Raw genomic sequence first — 21691 nt, forward strand, 5'->3', positions numbered from 1 at the left:
CAGACCCGTCCAGAAGAGATCATAACAAAAAATGCGCCTACCACAAGGAGCATGGCCACACAATGGAAACATGCAGAAGCCTTCAGTATTTGGTGGAAAGGCTTATAAAGGCGGGACACTTGAGGCAATACTGTCGCTCAGACGCCGGAGGTAGAGGTGCTTCCCAGAATCACAACTCTGGAACCCTCACAGTTCCAGCCGCCCCCAAAGCCGTCATAAACTACATCAATGGAGGCCCATCGGATGAGGAACTCAACTCCAAACGAAAAAGGTAGAAATTGTTACGGGAAGCAATGGTGCGTGAGCGTGTCAACTCCATCCGGCCTGGGATAACCGAAGGGGGCCCTCGCCTCATAGACGGGACAATCACTTTCCCACCAGTAGACCCCACAAGGATATTGCGTCCGCACCGTGATGCCCTCATTCTATCCTTGGGGATGGACAAATTCGACGTAAGACGCATCTTAATTGACCCAGGTAGCTCAGCCGATCTGGTACAAGCATCGGTCATAAGCCACATGGGACACAATTTAGTTGGTATCGAAAACCCTGGAAGAATCTTGTCCGGATTCAACGGGGCATCAACTATTTCCTTGGGAGACATTGTGCTACCAGTCCAAGCTGGTCCAATCACTCTCAACGTTCAGTTTTCGGTGGTACAAGATTTATCACCCTTCAACGTTATCTTGGGGTGCATATGGCTGCACTGCATGAAAGCCATCCCTTCCACGTACCATCAAATGGTAAGTTTCCTCACAGAGGATGGGTAAATCAACCTGTATGACAGCCAGCTAGCCGCTCGCCAATGCTACCAGATAGCAAGAGAAGCAGGGACCAGTCAGGAGGATAAGCCCCTCCCCGAGTCCACCCACGCACTTGATCAATAGCAATCACTGTGTCCGGCGGACAAAGATTCCCCGGTAGCGGATCCCTTGCAAACAATCCAAATTTCGGAGGAAGGCACTCACTCTACATATATCAATTCCCTCTTAACACCGGAAGAGGCCCAGAATATTCAAAACGCCCTCCAACAAAACCATGACGTTTTCTCATGGGCGCATTCTGATATGAAGGGAATTCACCCCTCCATCACCTCTCATAGACTTAACGTCTTGCCAATAGCAAAACCTATCCGGCAGAGGGTTAGACGTTTCCACCCGGACAGGCAAAGAATCATCCGGGATGAGATTGACAAGTTGTTGGAAGCCGGATTCATCGAAGAAGTAGAATATCCGGACTGGTTGGCAAATGTAGTAGTGGTACCCAAAAAGGAAGGCAAATGACGGGTGTGCGTCGACTACACCAACCTCAATAAAGCGTGCCCAAAAGACAGTTTCTCTTTGCCACGGATAGATCAAATTGTGGATTCCACTGCTGGGCAAGGAATGCTCTCCTTCCTGGATGCTTTCTCCGGATACCACCAAATCCTCATGGCCCCGGATGACCAAGAGAAGACAGCCTTCATAACGCCACATGGACTTTATTGTTACAAAGTCATGCCATTTGGCCTAAAAAACGCTGGCGCTACTTATCAGAGACTGATGACAAAGATATTCAAACCTCTAGTCGGCCGCACAGTAGAGGTATATATTGATGATATCGTGGTTAAAAGCAAAACCCGAGAGGAACATGTTCTCCACTTGCAAGAAGTTTTTCACCTCTTAAGGAAATATGACATGAAGTTGAATCCTTCTAAATGCGCCTTTGGCGTAAGTGCTAGCAAATTCCTGGGATTTATGGTAAGCTAAAGGGGGATAGAGGTTAGCCCAGATCAAGTCAAGGCAGTTATGGAAACACCGCCTCCCAGGAACAAGAAGGAATTGCAGCGCCTCATAGGCAAGCTTGTCGCCCTAAGGCGTTTTATAGGCAACTTCACTGATGAACTGCGACCTTTCTTCCTAGCCATACGAAAGGCCGGAGCAAGCGGATGGACGGACAGTTGTCAAAACGCTTTTGAAAAAATTAAACACTGCCTCATGCAACCGCCCATCCTGAGTAGCCCCCTCTCTGAAGAAAGATTGTACATGTATCTGGCTGTATCAGAGTGGGCAATTAGCGCTGTTCTATTCCGCTGCCCATCACCCAAGGAACAGAAGCCTATCTACTACGTCAGCAGAGCATTAGTGGACGTAGAAACCAGATATTCAAAAATGGAACTAACGGCTTTAGCGCTTCGAAGTGCCGCCCAGAAACTTCGCCCCTACTTCCAAGCCCACCCGGTGGTCGTGCTAACTGACCAACCCCTTCGCAACATTTTACACAAACCAGATTTAACCGGCAGAATGCTTCAATGGGCCATAGAATTGAGCGAATTTGGAATCGAGTTCCAACCCAGATTGTCCATGAAAGGCCAAGTGATGGCTGACTTCGTGCTGGAGTACTCCCGAAGGCCCATCCAATATAAGGAACCAAGCGAAGAAGAATGGTGGACTTTGCGAGTTGATGGAGTCTCCCGATCGTCAGGATCCGGGGTAGGGCTCCTGCTGCAATCCCCAACCAGAGAATATCTGGAGCAAGCCATCCGGCTAGGATTCCCCGCCTCTAACAATGAAGCGGAATATGAGGCCATCATATCCGGAATGGACCTTGCCCTAGCTCTATTCGTCTCCAAACTCCGGATCTATAGTGATTCCCAACTCGTGGTAAGACATGTCTAGAAGGAATACGAAGCCAAGGATGAGCGCATGGCGCGATACTTAAACAAAGTAAGAGACACCTTGCAGGAATTCACCGAATGGACGATTGAAAAAATCAGGTGGACTGAAAACTCACGTGTCGACGCCCTGGCGGGTATAGCTGTTTCCCTTCCCATCAAAGAAGCTATATTATTGCCTATATATGTGCAAGCCAAACCTTCCGCCACAGAAGCCTCCACTTGCAACGCTATTAAGGCAAACGAAACAGACGACAAAGGCTGGATGAAAACCATCATCGAATACCTCCGGACAGGCACCCTGTCTGAAGAACCCAAGCAAGCACACAAGATCCGGGTACAAGCCACCCGCTTCACCCTGATTGGGGGGTACCTGTACAAGCGATCCTTTACAGGTCCCTACCTCAGATGTCTAAACCATTCAGAGGTGCTGTATATATTAGCTGAATTGCACGATGGAGTATGTGGAAATCATTCCGGAGGTTGGTCTTTGGCGCACAGGGCCCATTCACAAGGTTATTACTGGCCCACGATGAAAAATGATGCGGCGGCATATGTCAAAAAATGTGACAAGTGTCAAAGGCATGCTCCCATACCACATGTACCAGCCGAGACATTGAAACCAATTGCAGGCCCCTGGCCCTTCGCACAATGGGGCATGGACATAGTAGGACCTCTACCAGCCGCACCCGCCCAGAAAAAATTCCTACTCGTCGCCACGGATTACTTCAGTAAATGGGTAGAAGCCGAAGCATATGCTAGCATCAAAGATAAAGATGTCACCAGATTCGTATGGAAAAACATCATCTGCCGCTTCGGAATCCCCCAAACCATCATAGCCGACAATGGTCCACAGTTTGATAGCATCGCATTCCGAAATTTCTGTTCGGAACTAAACATCCAGAATTCATACTCCACACCGCGTTATCCTTAAAGTAATGGGCAAGCAGAGGCCACAAACAAGACTCTAATCACTGCCTTGAAGAAAAGGCTCGAGCAAGCCAAAGGAAAATGGGTTGAGGAGCTACCTGGCGTCCTATGGGCTTATCGAACCACACCCGGACGTCCAACAGGAAATACTCCCTTCGCCATCACATATGGTATGGACGCAATCATTCCTACTGAAATTGGGCTACCCACTATCCGGACCGAGGTTGGAAGGCAGGATGATGCAAATGAAGAACTAGGAAGAAACTTGGACTGGGCAGACAAAATAAGAGAAACTGCATCTATCCGGATGGCTGACTATCAACAAAGGGCATCAACTCATTACAATCGCAAAGTAAGGCCCAGAAGCTTCAAAAATGGTATGCTGGTCCTTAGGAAAATTTTTGAAAATACTGCTGAAATAGGAGCTGAAAAATTTCAAGCCAACTGGAAAGGCCCCTATATAGTATCTAAGGCAAGTGAAAGTGGAGCTTATCATCTACAAAAGCTAGACGGAACCCCACTACTCAGACCATGGAATGTATCCAATCTAAAGCAATGTTACCAATGAAAGAAGAGCCAAAAGAAAGAAACACAATTTGAATAAGTATATTTTATTGATACTTGTGAAAAATTGTGTACAAAGAGGTCTCCGGACTACAAAATACAGAGAGAGGATAGCAGTAAAAAATTACAAAAGCCATCATTGAGCAGGCTTGTCGCGCAGCTTCTCCTCTTCACCCGGGGGAATTGAAGGGACGTCCCGTTTGATTCCATGTTTCTTCATACAGCAACGGTAGCCGAAGAAGTACATTTCATCTACTTGTTTTTGGTAATCCGCTTCAAGTTCTTCCCTTTCTACAGCAAACTCAGCCTCCAGCTCTTCTTTTTGCGCTGATAAGCGCAACTGCAAATATTCTCTCTGCTTTTTTTCAATAGATACCTCCGTTCGGAGTTGCCTTACTTCCCCCCTCAGATGAGTCACCTCATCCTCCGCCTCAAGCAGGCGGGCATCCATAGATTCCTCCCGACTCTTCGCCTCAGCAAGCTCTTCCTGGAGAGCCTCGTTGTCTTCTCGAGCAGCAGATAAGCTGGCCTCGGCCTGCTCCAGTCTCAAGCGTAGCTTCTCTTCATCATTTTTGTGTTGAGAGACGAAGGCCTTTCTATAGTCAGCAGTTCACAGCAAGTCAGAAAAAAGATCACGTTGACGAGCCATGCCGCGAATGCCACTCACCAGCTGCAGAAAAGCACACAAAAAAAAAAGCAAAGTTACAAACCATGCAACAAACACATCAGTATGGTGAGAAAAATCAAAACAAGTAGACTATACCATTTCCACCGCTTCGAACATCTGGCCTGAAGGCGTAGCAACATCTGAGCCGGATGGAATCCGTTTCAGCTTCTCTTCCATCTCCGCATAGCTGTAAGGGCTAGCGGAGATGCAAGCTGCATCATCAACAGGATTTTCCCCTAGCGAGGCATTGGAGAGTGACTCCTCCTCCGGGTCCACGGCCCCATTCTTCTCGGCCGACTGGGTCTCTCCGGGTGAACCCCCATCCGGGACCAACACCGGGGCGGCTGGGTTCTCTTTCGCCACCTCCGTCTCACTGTCCTCCGGGTGAGCCTCCTGGATGGACGAGCAGCTGACTTCGATGGTTTCCAAGAACCGATCCTGAAGCCGCCCGATGAGGCCAGACTTCAAGTCACGCGCCGGACGCGACCTCCTTGTGGCTGGTCCCTTCACCAGCACAAGGGCATGTGGGCTTGGCTCGCAAGCAGGCAACCCCTGACTTTCTGCCCCCATTTCTACCGATGGGGTGCTGAGGGAGGCAAGGTTGTAGCACAAGGGGTCCTGGCTGCATCCGCATCCGGATGGGGAGAGCCGGGCTGATTTATTGAAGTAGCCTCCTCAGCCAGAACAGTCAGACGCCCAGTCACTGTCAGTGAAGGCCCCGAATGGTTCAGACCCGCAAGATGTCCGGAGCCGCTTGAAATAGAAGGCGGGAGGGGGTTTTCTGGCTCTCTTATTGTTATTTTTTTTACATAAGTTGGAGAGGGTGGTACAAACTCCTTCGGGGGAGTTGGGACTTTTATTTCTTTTCCTTTATTAAGGACCAGCTTCCTCTTCTTTTTCGCTGGAGCACAAGCAAGTGGGGCAGACGCGGGCCGCTTGCCACCCGGAGCCTTTCGCAGGAGCCCTTCTTGTCTTTTCTTCTCCCGCTTAGTGAGACGGGCTTTGCGTGTCCGGGCGTCTGCCTTCCGCATCTCTGCATAGAATGGAAGGTCTTTTAAAACATAGTGCTCCCCAGGCACTACCTTCTTTGGCAGCTTCCTGGGGAGAATATTGACAATGTATGGTTGGGGCTCCCGGACAACGGACAGCAGGTTCCGCGCTGTAAGCAGCGTCTCGTGATGCCTCTCAGTGGCAGTAATCTCAAATAACTTGTTCAGACGAGCGAATGACGCTTTTTCTACCCACTCGACTACGCGACCCCTCTTGTCCGGACCTGCATTATCAACAAACAAAGGCATTAAGCCATCTAATAAACCCCAGCAAGAAAAACAACAAAATGAATGCCGGACAAACCCTGCAAGCTGTCTTACCCAGAAGCACCAACAAGTGGTTGGGGGAAAATGGCCTCTCCGGATGCTCCAGTAGCCCCGCCCAGGCACCCCAGACCAGCACATGTCCCTTCGCTCCTCCCTTCGTCGAATCCGGCAGCTCAGTCACCAGCTGAAGGGAAGGCGGATGGGCAACCATGCTAAAAATATCATTTTTTCCTTTCTTCAGGGAGTAGACGAAAAGAACCTCCAGCAGCGAGAGGTCTAGGCTGAAAAGCATACGCAGAATGCTACATCCCATCAACACTCGGACTATATTGGGGTGGATGTAGGCTGGTGGAATCTGAGTGAAATGAAGGAATTCCTTGAACAGAGACGGCAGGGGGAACCGGAGCCCAGCATTAAACTGCTCCTTGGTAAACACGATGGCATGATCCTCCGACTCCTCAGCCGATACGGCTTCTCCATCCAAAAATTCCACGAGCACGCTATTTGGGATGAAGAAACGTTCGCAGAACTCCTTTACATTCAACTTATCCATAGGCTTCTCAGCATGAGCACCACCGGACGAACCAGGTGAGGTAACTTCCTTGTTTGTAGACATTTTTTACCTTGGGGCTGAAATGGAATCTGCATGGAAGAATGCCAATAGTTAAACACAATAAGCCAACCTCACAAACCTTAAACCCTACCCCAAAGAAGATTCAATACCCCACAAAAAGCGCAGGGGGGCAACAGAAACCTTAAACACACCCAAAACACAGACAAAAAACCCCCAAAAAACCCTAGCAACCACTATCAACCTCAGTCACAACCAACTTGCCCAAAGCAAGCCAAAAACAAACCAACAAAACAAAACACAAGAAACAAGCAAAGCGAACGTACCGAGGGGAAACTGGAAAAATAGGGTTGAAAAATGCAGTCACCGTCACAACGCGAAGTATTGCCGGCAGAAAACCCTAGAAGCTTCACTCAAAAAACGAAAGTGCGCAGAGGATAGAAGAAGCAATAAACAGAAAAAACGCAGTAGAAAAAATGCAAAAGGAAGGAACAGTCTGCTATTTATAGGGAGACAGCCCCTCGGTATCCCAAACGATCAGCTACGCCATCATTTGAAACGACATGCTGCCTCAGAATACCCAGAGACGACGACTCATCATAAATGCTCCTCTTTCTCTTCACCCCCGCTCGCCACATGGCCCAATGAGCGCAAGAAGCAACATCAGTTTCAAAAAAGCAATTATTTTTTAACCCACCCATTTTTGCTCAGGCAAAATCGACAAGTTAAGAAGGGGGGCATTGTAGGGACCCTCCCCCTGATGACACGTGGCACGCAGTCTTATCCGGATTTAACCCATCCGGATCTCCCCAAGAGTACACGTGGCGCACTTCTCCTATCCGAACTCCCTGAGAGAGAAGCACACGGCACTCGCAAACATCACATCCGGACCACCGCCATATCGCATCCGGACGACCGTCATATCCTATCCGGATATATATTTGTCCGGATCCCTGACTGGAGTAAGCAAGTCTTGCACATAATCACAACAGCCTGCCATGGCCCACTTTCCGCCACCTGCAGAGTGAAAGGACTGGAATGAAGTGACGACAAGTCACTTCCCACGATCTCTGACAATCAAGGTGCCTCCCACGATCTTTGACAGCCGCCCGTAGGGCAAGGATGTCCCTGCCACCACCTAGTGGCATCATGGTAAACCAAAAAGTCTTCCATCATTAAAGGAGGAGAGAGAACTTCTAGTACTATATATATGAACCTTCGCACAAAGAGAAAGGTAAGCTTGCTATACCTAGTAAAAGGCCAATTGTGCCAACTGATTTTATCTCTCTTTCCATGGCTGACAAAACCATCGGAGGGTGTGTCCGGACGCCTTTTGCAGGAACGATTAAGTCAAGAACCTATATTGGTTGAGATCGTGCGTTCATCCATTTGGCAACTACGTGGATCACCAGGGACGCGGGGCCTCAACAAACACCATCTCTTGAAAAAGTTTATTTAATTCTTTATTTATTTTTTTTGTAATGACGTTTTATTAATAAAGTAATTCCCACGTTCTGAAAAAGTTGATTTTTTAAGCACTTTATCAATAAAGTAATGGTATGATTGTTACAATAATAATTATTTATCTAAAATTAATTATAATAAACTTTTTTCTACTCTTATCGTGAGTTATACAAGACAATTTTCAAGAATTGTATATCCATTTAACTCAGTACAATGCAATATTTTTAGTCATTGCATGTCACAACAGAAAGAAACTCTAATCCTTTCATATATAGGGCTTTATTAGTGGTTGGTCATTGTAGGTTGAAATGCCAAGTGAGCTTTACATCTATAAAACGTGGAAGCTCCACCAAAATATGTATTAGTTGTCATGAAAAATGTTCCTATGCTAAAAATCATATATATTTATGAATTTAAGAATTAAATTTCATTTTATATTATATATTAAGAAGTTAAATTTAAGTTCAAATAATTAATAATGGTTATTGATTTAATTTTTTAATAAATGATTTTGTTAATTAACATTTTTATAAAGAACGTTTTTAATTTTTTCACAGTTAAATTTATTTATTAGTTTGATTTTAAGTGTGAAGACTTAATATCTAAGGCATGCATATATTTAATATTGGATATGGTTGAATGAGTCAAAAAAAAAAAAAAAAAAATCTTTTGAGTTCATTTCAAATTCTATTAATTAAAATATTTTTATTTTGGGTTTTATTCCAACCACAGCATAAAAGAAAATATATGATTAATTTAATAATTTAAAATTCTAATTAATTTAATTCTATTAAATTTATTAATGAAATATAGTGACCCTACTTAAAGGGCCCACTAAGAGACAGTGATCTAATTATAGATTGAAAATTAATAATGAAACCACGGGCTCATATGAAGTAGAAAAAGTAAATAGGTGTGGAAGAAGCCAAATAATGAAGAACCTTAAAAAAGTCAAATTGAATTAAATTAAATAATTTTTTTCAAAATTTTTAAATTTTATTGGATTAAATTGAGAAAAAAAAAATTGAAATGATTTATTGGTTATAAATTTCAATTTTTTTTTTGTGCATATTTTATGATTTTCCTATTTAAATATAAAAACATTATAAATTTGTAAAGATAAATAAAACAATTAAATAGCATGTAATTTTGCTCCAATCATAAAAACAAATTAAAAAAGAAAAATCAAATTATGCATACATTTTTTTTCATGGAATGTAATTAAAAAATGTTATATATATTAGTATTTGTTTGGATACATTATTTATTTATTTATTTATAAATAAAAATAGTAATAAATTCTACACAAAGAGTAGATTTACCTTATATCCTTACAAAATTTAAATTTTCATATCACAAAATTTTCTTAATATTTCAATTTTTTTAATAAAATTTTTAAATCATTATTTTTTTAGGCATAAGCATTTGACATTTTTGTTCACCATATGACCGTTCGTTATCTTTATTTTATATACTTATGACATAAAACAAAAAAAATAATTTTATCGATAAAATGTCTAACCTAGGTGTGGACCCTACATTTTTCCACATGTGTTTCCACCCGAATGGCGCAACTCGCTTTTTTATTTTGAAAAATTATTTTTGAAAAGTTTTTTGGAGTCGCCACTTATTTTTTTTTTTTAAATGGAAAAACAAAATAAGAAAGAAAAATCCCTAAATGTGACTTTGAAGGAAAAACAGGTTTGTGAAAAACCGAGTTTGGGTCCAGGGGTCGGGTTACCTATTAGGAAGGTATGGTGATAGACCGCAGCACCCCTCTAAGCCCTAAGAATTAGGTTTCTATTAAAGCAAGTATGACAATTGATAGATTAAACATGGATATCAAAAGAAAACCAATCTAGAAATAATCAAATGAAAGACAAAGTGTGTACCTGAGTAGTGAGCTGATTGCTTCATGGAAAACAAAGGTTAGTAAACGAATACATAATAATCGCATGTGTCACGAAGCAAAACAAGTCAATCAAGCATAACAATCAATCAACGAACGAGAAAACCCCATATGTTGGGCCCCACCAAAGCTCGATTTATTTTAGCATGAATTAATTCCATAAATTCCATTATTTGGAATTATAGAATTTTATTCATGTTTATTCAAAATGTGAAAATAAAAAATTATTAAAAATCAAGGAGAATTTGTGAAGGTGCTTGCTAGAAAGAAAATAGTAGCAAATTTTATTGAAAATGAGATTTTTGGGACCTAAAAAAAAAAAATTTAAAGAATGATGAAAAGTTGTGGAGTTAAATTATTTGAAAACTGGATTTTTGAAAATTATTTAAAAACTAGAATTTGAAAATCAAATTTTGTAAGGAAAAAATGAAGAATTAGGGAGAGGAGACGCGTGAGCCCTAGAATGGTACACTGGAGGGTAGCCATGCATAGCTACACTGCAGAAAACAGAGAAATGCACAAAAGGGGTAGCCATGCAAGCCAAGCATGTTGGAAGCGGTGGATTAATGCATAGTCTAGGACTATGCACTGAAGATGGTCCTTCCTGGAAATGGTCCTTCTTTGTTGGCACTGTAAGGATGATTTCCAACTCTTTCACGTAAACCCCAATACGGTGCATATTTAGTGTACTTAGGACAACATGGCTTAAGTACTTTAGGCATTAACTCTCAATCACCAATTATTCATAGGTTCACCACAATGACATGTCTCAAAAGGCAAAGTGGGGAAGATATTACAATTTACCATTCTCTTGGTCATCCCCACAACTAGGCTGTTTCTTGGAAATAACGAGCATAAATGCCCAAGTTACTGGTAAAGATCTCACTTGAGGAATGAATCTTGATGAGTGGGTAGCACTAATACCAAGTCTTCGGTGCTTTATTGGCTTGTATGAGATTGAGAACTCAACCAAATAATGTCTAATCATTTCTGGCTTGATTTCAACCTGGCTGAAGATCTTCCCTATTGTACACGCCAATAATGCTTCTAATTATTTCAGGTATTATGATTGTATTAGAACATGGGTTTTCGCTTCAATCCACCCTAGAGTCTTCTTAGAGCGCGGGAGTGAAAGAACTTGACCAGCTCATCAGTGGACATGCTGAGAAGTGCATCCAAATTGACATCCCTGAAGTTTAACTTCCTGAATGTTCTCTTCTTTGGCACTCTTGGGGCCACGTCAACCATGGGTATTTCCACCAGCGGCTTTGTTGAGAATGTCAATGATATTTGGCTTTTCATTGACAAAATATCCAACCATTCATTAACAAATATATTGTATTAGTTATATATTTGATTAGTTGTCTTTTATACTTAGATTACTAAGAATAGATTAGCATGATTGTAGGAAATCTCTTGTATAAAGCTATGTCTCCTGATTCAATATATTTATTCAAAAAGGAAAATATTTATTCAAAAAGGAAAATATTCTTTTCCCTTTCTTTTTTACATGGTATCAGAGAAGGAAATTATACCCTAGTTTTTTTTTTTTTTTTGCCTTTTTTTTTATCGTTGTTTTTTATTATCATGGCAAATGAGCAACATTCAGATGAAGGCAAGCTTGATGCTATCAATCCATATTTTTTTCACCATTCCGATTATCCAGGAATGATGCTTGTTTCCAAGCCTCTCAATGGGGATAATTATTCAACATGGTGTAGAGCCATGATGATTTCTTTGAATGCCAAATCTAAGTTAGGTTCATAGACGGGACCACACAATGTCGTCTGCCACAACCAAACCAGACGACTATGCTTCGTGGAAAAAATGCAATGATATGGTCCTCTCTTGGATTCTTAATTCACTCACACAGGATCTTGCAAACAATATCATTTTTTCAACCATCACCCAGGAGGTATGGGAAGACCTTCAGGATCATTTTGCTCAAAGCAATGTCTCTCGTATTTTTCAGATTGAGAGAGACATTACTTGTCTTGCTCAAGATCAAATGACTGTTGAGGCTTATTACACAAGGCTAAAAAAATTATGGGATGAACTAGGATCCTATAATGACACCATTTGCTCTTGTGGGGTAGATCATAAGAGACGCAAATTGATGCAATTTCTCATGGGACTTAATGAGTCCTACAGTGCAATCCGAGGACAGATTCTATTGATGAATCCATTACCTGATGTTGCAAAGGCTTACTCTTCCATTGTACAAGAAGAGAAGCAGCGAAACCTAGGGGTTGCACGTGAGACGATGAATAACTCAGCCATGGTTGTTCAAAGGACTGAACCAGTGGCTCTGACAGTTCAACATGGACAAGGTTCTTCTTCTCGTTCCAACTTGTCTAATCGAAAACCTTTGCATTGCTCTTATTGTGACTGTGACCATCATGTGCGAGAAACATGATAGAAGATGAATGGGTACTTGCCAAGACACCCTAAACATGCATTAAACAGGTCCAATAAAAGAACCACTCATCTTAAGATCAACAATAGCCATCAACCTTCAGTGAACAATGTCAAGGAGGGTTCAATGATGCAGGAAGTGCCATTGGTGACAAATAGGCTCTCTGATTTACAAATTCAGCAAATCTTATCCATCATACAGGGTAAAGGAACAACACAACATGCCAATTCTAAAGCTGATGTTGTTGGTACTTCTTTAGGTTTGTTACAAACATATAGGTTTGTTACAAACATTGTTGTGCCTTCATTAATTAATTATCGATAGTGGTGTAATAGACCACATTACCTCATCTCCAACTTTGCTTGTCAACAGTAGTAAGAACGCCCATTTGCCACCATTTGCTATGCCAAGTGGAGAACAGGCTCTGATTACATCCATTGGAAATCTACCTTTGAATTCCAATATTACTTTAAAAAATGTGCTTGGTGTGCCTTCTTTCAAGGTGGATTTAATGTCTATGAGTCGCGTTACTAGAGATCTCAATTGTTCAATAGCTTTTTTTCCCTCATTGGTGTATTTTACAGGACTTGATGACGAGGACGACGATTGGTTTGGGTGAACAACGAGACAAACTTTATTACTTAGTTGCATTGGCATCACAGAAGCCAAAACCTCAAACTCCATCCATAGCAGTTACTTCTTGCCATTCACCCATTCCTCAGATCACCTCTTCCACCACTTTGTGGCATAGCCAATTAGGGCATTTGTATTCCTCTAGATTACATTTTATGGCAAAACATTTGTTAAGTTTCCCTTTCCAGTCTAATAATGCTTGTGATGTTTGTGCCCTTGCAAAACAAAATCGACTTCCATTTTCTGTTAGTTCAATTTTGTCTGTTAGACCTTTTGAATTAATTCATTGTGACATTTGGGGCCCCCATAAAATTGCCTCTCTTTTTGGTGCAAATTATTTTTTGACTATTGTGGATGATTATTCTAGATTCACATGGGTATTTTTTATGCATCACAAAAGTGAAACACAACATTTACTTGTCTATTTTTTTTCATTTGTCCAAACACAATTCTATGTTTCTATCACCAACATTCGGGTTGATAATGGTGGAGAATTATTCTCTATACGAGAATTTTTTAAACAAAAAGGGACCACTTATAAACATTCTTGTGTCTATATCCCTCAACAAAATGGGGTTGTAAAGTGCAAGCATTGCCATATTCTTGAGACAACTCGAGCTTTTCGTTTTCAAGCCCACTTTTCTTTATATTTTTGGGCAGAATGTGTTTCTACTGTTGTTCATATCATTAATCGTTTGCCCATACCACTCATTTCTCATCAAACTCCTTTTGAACGATTCTATGGAAAACTTCCTTCTTATTCCCAGCTTCGAGTTTTTGGGTGCCTAGCATATGCTATTGATGTGCACATCCCCCATAAATTCGCTCATCGAGCCAAACTTTGTATTTTTCTTGGCTATCCAATTGGTTAGAAAGCTTATAAGCTCTATAACCTTGCTACCCATAAAATGTTCACTAGTCGTGATGTTGTTTTTCATGAAACTATTTTTCCCTATGAGTCCATTTCATATATTTCCTCAAATTCAGGCCCTGTGGTTCTTTTTTTGTATTCGATTCCTCACCACCAGAACCAGTTTCTCTTATCTAACAACCCACACCATCGAATCCAATTTCGCTTCTGTCATCTCCTACTAGTCCTCCTCACGAACCAATTTTACATCGTTCTTAACGACCTCATCACCCTCCAACGGCTTTACGTGATTATGTCTGCAACCAAGTGATGTTTCCCAACTATTTGCCGCATTTGTCATCAAGTCTATAAAAAGGTACACGATATCCCTTTGCCATTTTGCCTCTTATCATCGTTACTCACCATAACATTGCTCCTTTATTGCTACTATCAGTCAAGATATTGAGCCTAAATCTTATACCGAAGCAGCTTCTCATCCCTATTGGCAAGAAGCAATGCAATCTGAATTGGCCGCTTTAGACGCCAACCACACTTAGTCCCTTTCATTGATAAAATATCCAACCATTCATTAACAAATATATTGAATTAGTTGTATATTTGATTAGTTGCCTTTTATACTTAGACTACTAAGAATAGATTAGCATGATTGTAGGAAATCTCTTTTATAAAGCTACATCTTCCTTTTTTATTTTTCACAGGCTTCAGCATGTATGGGTGCGAATACAGTGCTCTCAATCATAGAGAATCACTCTAACATTTTGCATGTAGAAGGCCGATTGTTGCCTTTAATTTTCTTCACCTAATGATTCACCATTATCAGAGCTGTATCTAGTCTTCGACCAAAAGTAAGTTGAGTCTAGAGAAAAAAATACTTGGCAAATTTCAGTTTGTTGGAGAGTTAACGGACACCTAAGCTCATCAAAACAGATGACAAACCAATTGTAATCCTTTTTAAGAACTTAGTGATATTTTTCACGGATTTGTTGAGGGGAGCAAATCTCTTGCACTTGAATTCTTCACTTGGCTCTTCCCATCAGAACTTTTAATCCCATTTCTGTCTAGTTAGTTGCCTTTAATCCCAATTTCAAAGTTTTGCTAAAGCATTAACCTTCAAATCCCACCTTAAGTGTCAACGTGGATGTATGAAGATTGGCATTTGATTGAAGACTCATCAGGCTTGAGCTTCCGAAGCTAAAAAGTTCTGGAAGATAGAAAATCTAAGGTTCTTGAGAATCAACAACTCACTTACATGAAAATGTAGCGACGATGCCCTTGCGGCCCTTGCCCAACTTAGATTCCACGCCCAGTGGTGGTGACTCAGAAGAAATCTCCACTAAACCCAATCTCAAATCATAGCAGTTTTTTTCTCAAGCAAAAAAAAACAAACTCAAATGGAGCCCATGTCTGACAGTGGCGAATATCGTGTGAAAATGGGGAGTGAATGGTAGGCATGGTGATGGGGTTAGGTTGATGGTGGTATGGTATGGGAGATAAACCGAGTGTGGTGTGGTGATCGGTTCGGTGGGTACGAAGGATTGAGGCGATGGTGAGCTGGCTATAAGGTTTTTTTTTTTTTTTTTCAAGATGCGGAGTTGTGTGGCTTGGGATTCAAATTCGATAGATGAGGTATTCTGGTGGAGGGCTATGGAGACTGCCAAGGTATCAAGGCTGGGAAGAAGCAAAAACTGGCCATATGTACACCAAAGTGGCCATGCATGCTCAATCACTTCAATGTATATTTCACATGCAGTATCAAATTCAAATTAATCTTGTGGGACCCTCTTTGCATTTGACATTCCAGATTTCATTTCTCCATAGATTCATTCTTATTCTCAACTTTATTTGTTATCTCAAATACAGTAGCAACCAATCCACCAACCCAATCTAAATCATGGTATTCTTGTGATCCATTCCACCAAAGACGGGAAAAACATAGAAAAGACTTCAATAGAAACAGAGCATAAGAGAAAAAATGTCATAAGGTGAAACCCCATTTCATCATCTCATCAGTGGGCTGAAAATCAGTGTGTGAATCCAAAGTGGTTTTAAGAGAGAAACAGAGAATACAACAAAGCTTACAATATGACACAACAGATTAGAGGTAAAATTAGCTTATGCATAAAAGGAATCAGAGAAATGGGAGATGAAACAAATAACAATCTAAGAAATCAACCGAAATAAATATAGGATCCTCTGATATTCATACCCAAAATCAACAACGAGCATGTGGTGTTAAGATATGGACTCACATATTTTAACAATGGTTCATGACTAAGCTATTTGCATTTTTGGTATTTTATTTACTATTCGTTCTAGAGTATGGGCCACCTTATGTGTAGAGCCCAATGCCATTACGGACCTTAGATGATGGACCTAAGACTCATGAGACCCAATAGCCCAAAGGGTATGGTCCCTAAGGTAGGAGGGTATATAAAGGCTAAGTGTCTGTTCTTCACATCACATTTTTTGAAATAAGAATAGAACCTGTTCTCTCCTTCTCCCATCGTTAGAGAGAATTTAGAGAAAGGCGGTGCCCTCTACAGCCTTGGAAAATCCATACCTTATACATCTCGGGAAATAATGGCCTCAGGTATGTTCTAAGAAACAAAAGGAAGGCATGTTTTCCATGATTGAAATATATATACATTTAGTTTCTGTTGTTTGGGTGATAATGTAGAATATAGAAATTAACAATTGGTATCAGAGCCTTGTTGCGGTTCCATTTTCACCAAAACATTTTTAAAAACACAAACAAAAGATCCAATGGGAGGGAAACAACAGAAAATAAATCTGGGCCAATAAAACAATTGCTTTGAACGACAACATTTTTTTGGGCGCCGTTAGGACGCCGTTCAGGTGTAATTTCAGGTGTCTTTCAGGAACCATTCAAGGCGTGCTTCACTACTCCAGTCGGCTGCGCATTCAAGGCCATTTTAGGTGTGCTTCAGGCGCCATTCAAGGCATGCTTCAGGCGCCATTCCAGGCATCCTTCAGGGGCCGTTCCAGGCGTCATTTAGGGGCCGTTTTGGGCGCTGCAAGCTTCCATTTTAGGCGCATTTCAGGCACCGTTCAAGCGCATTTCAGGCACCGTTCAGGAGCATTTCAAGCGCCGTTCAAGCGCCATACCAGGCGTCATTTGCAGCGCCGTTCCAGACGCACTTCGGGCATCGTTTGCAGCGCCATTCCAGATGCACTTCAGGCGTCATTTAGGCATCATACCTGACACTGTTCACAGCGCCATTTCAGGCGCACTTTAGGTGTCATTTAGGCGCCGCTGCAGGGGACGGTGGTTTGGGGCTGCAGTTAATAAGATAAAATAAAAATGAAAAAAAGGAAAGAAAACCACCTAGTTAAATGGGCCTCAATCTTTGAAGCCCATCATCATGAGGGTAGCCTTAATCCTGGCAGCCCAGTTTGTAGGAATTTGTATATATATATATATATATATATATATTCAATCGAATATATATACCAGTCACATTGGAAAACTGGTGCTTTTTTTTGGGCTACAGTAAATATATATATATAAAATATTTAATAGATTCCACATGCTAAGACATTAGTTCTTTGCATGCAACAGTTTCTTATTTCTCTCTTAGTAATGCCATAATATTTCAGCCTAATCTTTATGGTCTAAGGAGGAATTCCTAGCAAAGTACACCATTTTACCTGTGACTAGGCTTTATTATATATAATAACATAACTTGCTAGGGAAGGGGCTTGGCTTGTAAGTTACCACAAGTGGTCGTTGGGCCATGAGAGAATGCGTGGGGGGGCTAGTTGGCTTGAACCCATGACCATGGCATGTTCCTTTAAAATCAGGGCCATGCCTAAACCATTAGACCAAGGCTTGTATATATGCTTCAATTGATATATATATATATATATATATATATATATATATATATATATATATATATATACATATGGTTTTATGCTTCAATTGGTATACATATATACATGGGTTTATGCTTAAATATATAAATAAATAATTTTAATTGAATTATTTCATGCTATATTTGTGTTTAATATTTTAAAATAAATGAATTATGTGTATTTGTTGCCGAAGTAACTTATATTATATAATTTATTTATTTTATAATATGTAAACATGTTATTATTATTTAAAATAATCTGCCCAAAGGAAGATTATTTTAATATAATAATAAATAAAGTAGTCATAAATATGTGACATATAAAGTTTATCTTGCATGCTGTATGTTAGTCCAAAGATAGACATATTGCTTCAGCTTTATTGTCAATATTTATGAATTAATTCTGAAGATGATATCGATTACAAGTTGATATTTTTGTCCAAAGATTGAATATTGATGTTTGTGCTAGGAATCTTGTAATAGGCCCACATGCATATACATTGTTAGCCCAAGGGTTCTCCTAATCGGGTTTTGATGATAACAAACCATGGTTAAGTAACTAATTGGTTTAATATTTAAGAATCTCAGGTATAAATTTGAAAATTCATCAAAGGACCAAATGGATACAAGATCGAGACGCTTGGAAGACTTGTGATCATAGGAAACAAATGTAAGATGAATGCATGAGTGTACTTAGGATTTTCATACGTTTCAAGCATCTTAGAAAACTCGGTTTATTCTTTAAAACGTCGATTTCATTAAAACCCAAGTTTTTAACTAATTTACCTTAGGCAAAATGTTTCAAAATTGGTTTAATAATTTACCTAAAGACCTTGCCTAAGTGTTAGAAAAGAAAGGAATCAAAAAATAGGTTTTTCGGGGCCAAAAAGGCTCAACCAGTCGAGGCTATGGCCAACCGGTCAACCGGTTGAGGAACCGGTCAATCGGTTGAGGTCGTCCGGTCGAGAAAGGTCAAAAACCTTTTCTCTCTCTCAGTAGCCTTCTCTTCCCGGTCGAAGTGATTCCTTTACCGATCGAAGTCCGGTCGAGGATGATCGAGGTCCGGTTGAGGCAACGGTAACCCGTCATGCATTAAATGCTCCAACGGCTAGTGAACTGGTTGACCCCTATCTCGACCGGATGAGGTTGTCTTTTGCTGTTTTTGACTCCCGAGCTTAGAAACCTATAAATTGAGAGCTCCACTTCATTTATTGACAAGAGAAGACTTGCATTCAAAGCCTGCCTACCTGTTATTGATCAAAACGCTCTCATTTCTTTCATTGTGCATTAAATCACCACTTGCATATCCTTTAGTGCACTCTTGTTTGTCATCTTAGCTTTATCTTGTATTTGAACCATCTTTAAGCTAGGTTGAGTGATTATATCTTGTAACAATCTGAGTGTTAAAGCCTTCAAGAGGGTTGAATCTTGAAGAGATTGTGTAAGAGCCCATTGGAGCCGGAATCCAAGTGTAAGAAGATTGGAAGCTTGGTTGAAGCTTCAAGTTAGTGGAACCCTCACTAAGTTAGGAGGTTGAGGAAAGTGGACGTAAGCAAGGAAGTGCCGAATCACTATAAACCCATGTTTGAATTCTCTAAACTCTATCTATTTACTTTGCTTATATTTTGTTTAAATTTGTTGTGATTGAAAAGATTTTAAAAACCCAATTCAACCCCCCCCTCCCCCCCCCTCCTCCCTTTTGGGTGTTTTTCTTAACTAAACATAGCCTTTGTTTTCTCATACATATGTATGTTAAATTTTATTTATTCATGTATGTATGATGTTTATGTGCCTGATTGTGAGCTTTATTATTATGAATTCAGCATCTTCTATATCTGCAAATGCCAATAACATTCTTGTGCTTAATGACACAAACTTCAAGAAATGGAAGGAGCACATTATAATTGTGCTCGGGTGCATGGATATAGACTATGCATTACGAGAGGATCGCCTTCTAGACCTTACTAGTGCCAGCACTGCTGAGCAAAGGTCTACTATGGAAAAATAGGAGCGATCTAATCGCATGAGTCTAATGATAATGAAGCACTCAATTCCAGAAGCTATAAGGGGTGCAATACCTGAGGAAACCCGAGCCAAGACATTCTTAAACCAAATAGCAAACCAATTCGCTGCAAATAAAAAGGTTGAGAAAAACACTATTCTTAGTAAGCTTGTCTCCATGCGGTACAAAAGAAAAGAGAATATAAGGGAGTACATTATGGAAATGTCTAATCTTGTGACTAGACTCAAGACACTAAAGTTATAGTTGTTGGAAGACATACTCGTGCACTTGGTCTTGATCTCTCTGCCTACACAATTCAGTCCATTAAAATCAATTACATCACACAAAAGGAAAAATGGACTTTGAATGAGCTTATTGCTCAGTGTGTACAAGAAGAAGAGAGATTGAAACAAGAAAAGATAGAACGTGCTCACTTGGTTTCCACATCTCAGGGATTTGGTACCATCAAGAAAAGAAAGGGGGACAATAAAGGAAAACAAACTATAGTTTCTATGACATCAAAGCAAAAGGTGCAGAAGAAACAAGATAAGGAAATCACTTGTTTCTTTTGCAAGAAGGCTGGTCATATGAAAAAGACATGTACAAAATATGCTGCTTGGCGTGAAAAGAAAGGTACACTTCTCAACTTTGTTTGTTCAGAAATTAATTTAGTTGTAGTGCCTATTGACACTTGGTGGATAGATACGGGTGCAACTACTCACATAAGTGTCACTATGTAGGGTTGCCTAAGGAGCCAAATGCTAACTGATGGTGAAAGATACATCTATGTGGGAAATGGCAACAAGGCTACAGTCAAGGCTATTGGTCTTTTTAGCTTACAGTTAGACTCTGGATGTACTTTGGATCTGGAAGAAAGTTTTGTAGTACCATCGTTTAGACGGAATTTAATTTTTGTTTCATGTTTGGACAAATGTGGATCTTGTTGTTCATTTAGAAATGGAATGGTTAGTCTTTATCTAAATTCAAATGTTATTGGTACAGGTAGTCTAACAGACAAATTATACAAATTGAATATAAAGGCCTCTAATGGAAATGAAACCTTGCATTCAAGTAATTATGGCATTAAAGCGAAAATTAATAAATGAGAATTCATCAATGTTATGGCATAGGCGTTTAGGTCATATTTCAAATCAACGTATTCAAAGGCTTGTGTCAGAAGGAATTCTTGATCCACTTGATTTCTCAGACTTTCAAGTCTGTATAGAGTGTATTAAGGGTAAACAAACAAATATGAGGAAAAATGATACCAATAGGTGTAGTGATGTCTTGGAATTGATACATACGGATAGTTGTGGTCCATTTCCTACCCCTTCTTGGAATGAACAACAATATTTTATCACTTTCATTGACGATTACTCGCGCTATAGCTATCTTTATTTCATTCATGAGAAGTCTTAGTCATTGGATGTGTTCAAGAATTTCAAAGCTGAAGTTGAGAACCAACTAAGTAAGAAAATAAAGGTCGTTAGATCTGACTGTGGAGGTGAATATTATGGTAGATATGACGGATCCGGTGAACAACGTCCAAGACCATTCGCCAAATGTTTGATGGAGTGTGGTATCGTTCCTCAATACACCATGCCAAGGACTCCAAGCCAAAATGGTGTAGCAGAGAGGCGAAACCGTACTCTTAAAGATATGGTAAGAAGTATGATCAGTCATTCCACCTTACTAGAATCACTTTGGGGCGAAGCTGTCAAAACTGCAGTTTACATTTTGAATAGAGCCCTAAGCAAAGCAGTAGCCAAAACCCCATATGAGTTATGAACTAGCAAGAAACCTAGTATTAGGCACTGCAT

The 21691-nt window shown here is 40.5% G+C and overlaps 1 protein-coding gene and 1 pseudogene across 1 annotated transcript; one reads left to right on the forward strand and one right to left on the reverse strand.

Moving 5' to 3' along the window:
- Window positions 1-293: 293 nt before the first annotated feature.
- Window positions 294-770, forward strand: LOC117910483. Its single transcript, XM_034824554.1, has one exon. The coding sequence runs from the start codon at window positions 294-296 to the stop codon at window positions 768-770; it is 477 nt and encodes a 158-aa protein (XP_034680445.1).
- Window positions 771-7684: 6914 nt separating this feature from the next.
- Window positions 7685-11322, reverse strand: LOC117910484 (annotated as a pseudogene).
- Between the last annotated feature and the right edge of the window lie 10369 nt (window positions 11323-21691).

This window comes from Vitis riparia, unplaced genomic scaffold, assembly GCF_004353265.1.
Source record: "Vitis riparia cultivar Riparia Gloire de Montpellier isolate 1030 unplaced genomic scaffold, EGFV_Vit.rip_1.0 scaffold756_pilon_pilon, whole genome shotgun sequence".
Classification (NCBI taxonomy): domain Eukaryota; kingdom Viridiplantae; phylum Streptophyta; class Magnoliopsida; order Vitales; family Vitaceae; genus Vitis; species Vitis riparia.

Bases quoted from the DNA above. Each gene is read 5' to 3' on its own strand.
- LOC117910483 (XM_034824554.1), top strand. From the start codon at position 294: ATGGTGCGTGAGCGTGTCAACTCCATCCGGCCTGGGATAACCGAAGGG.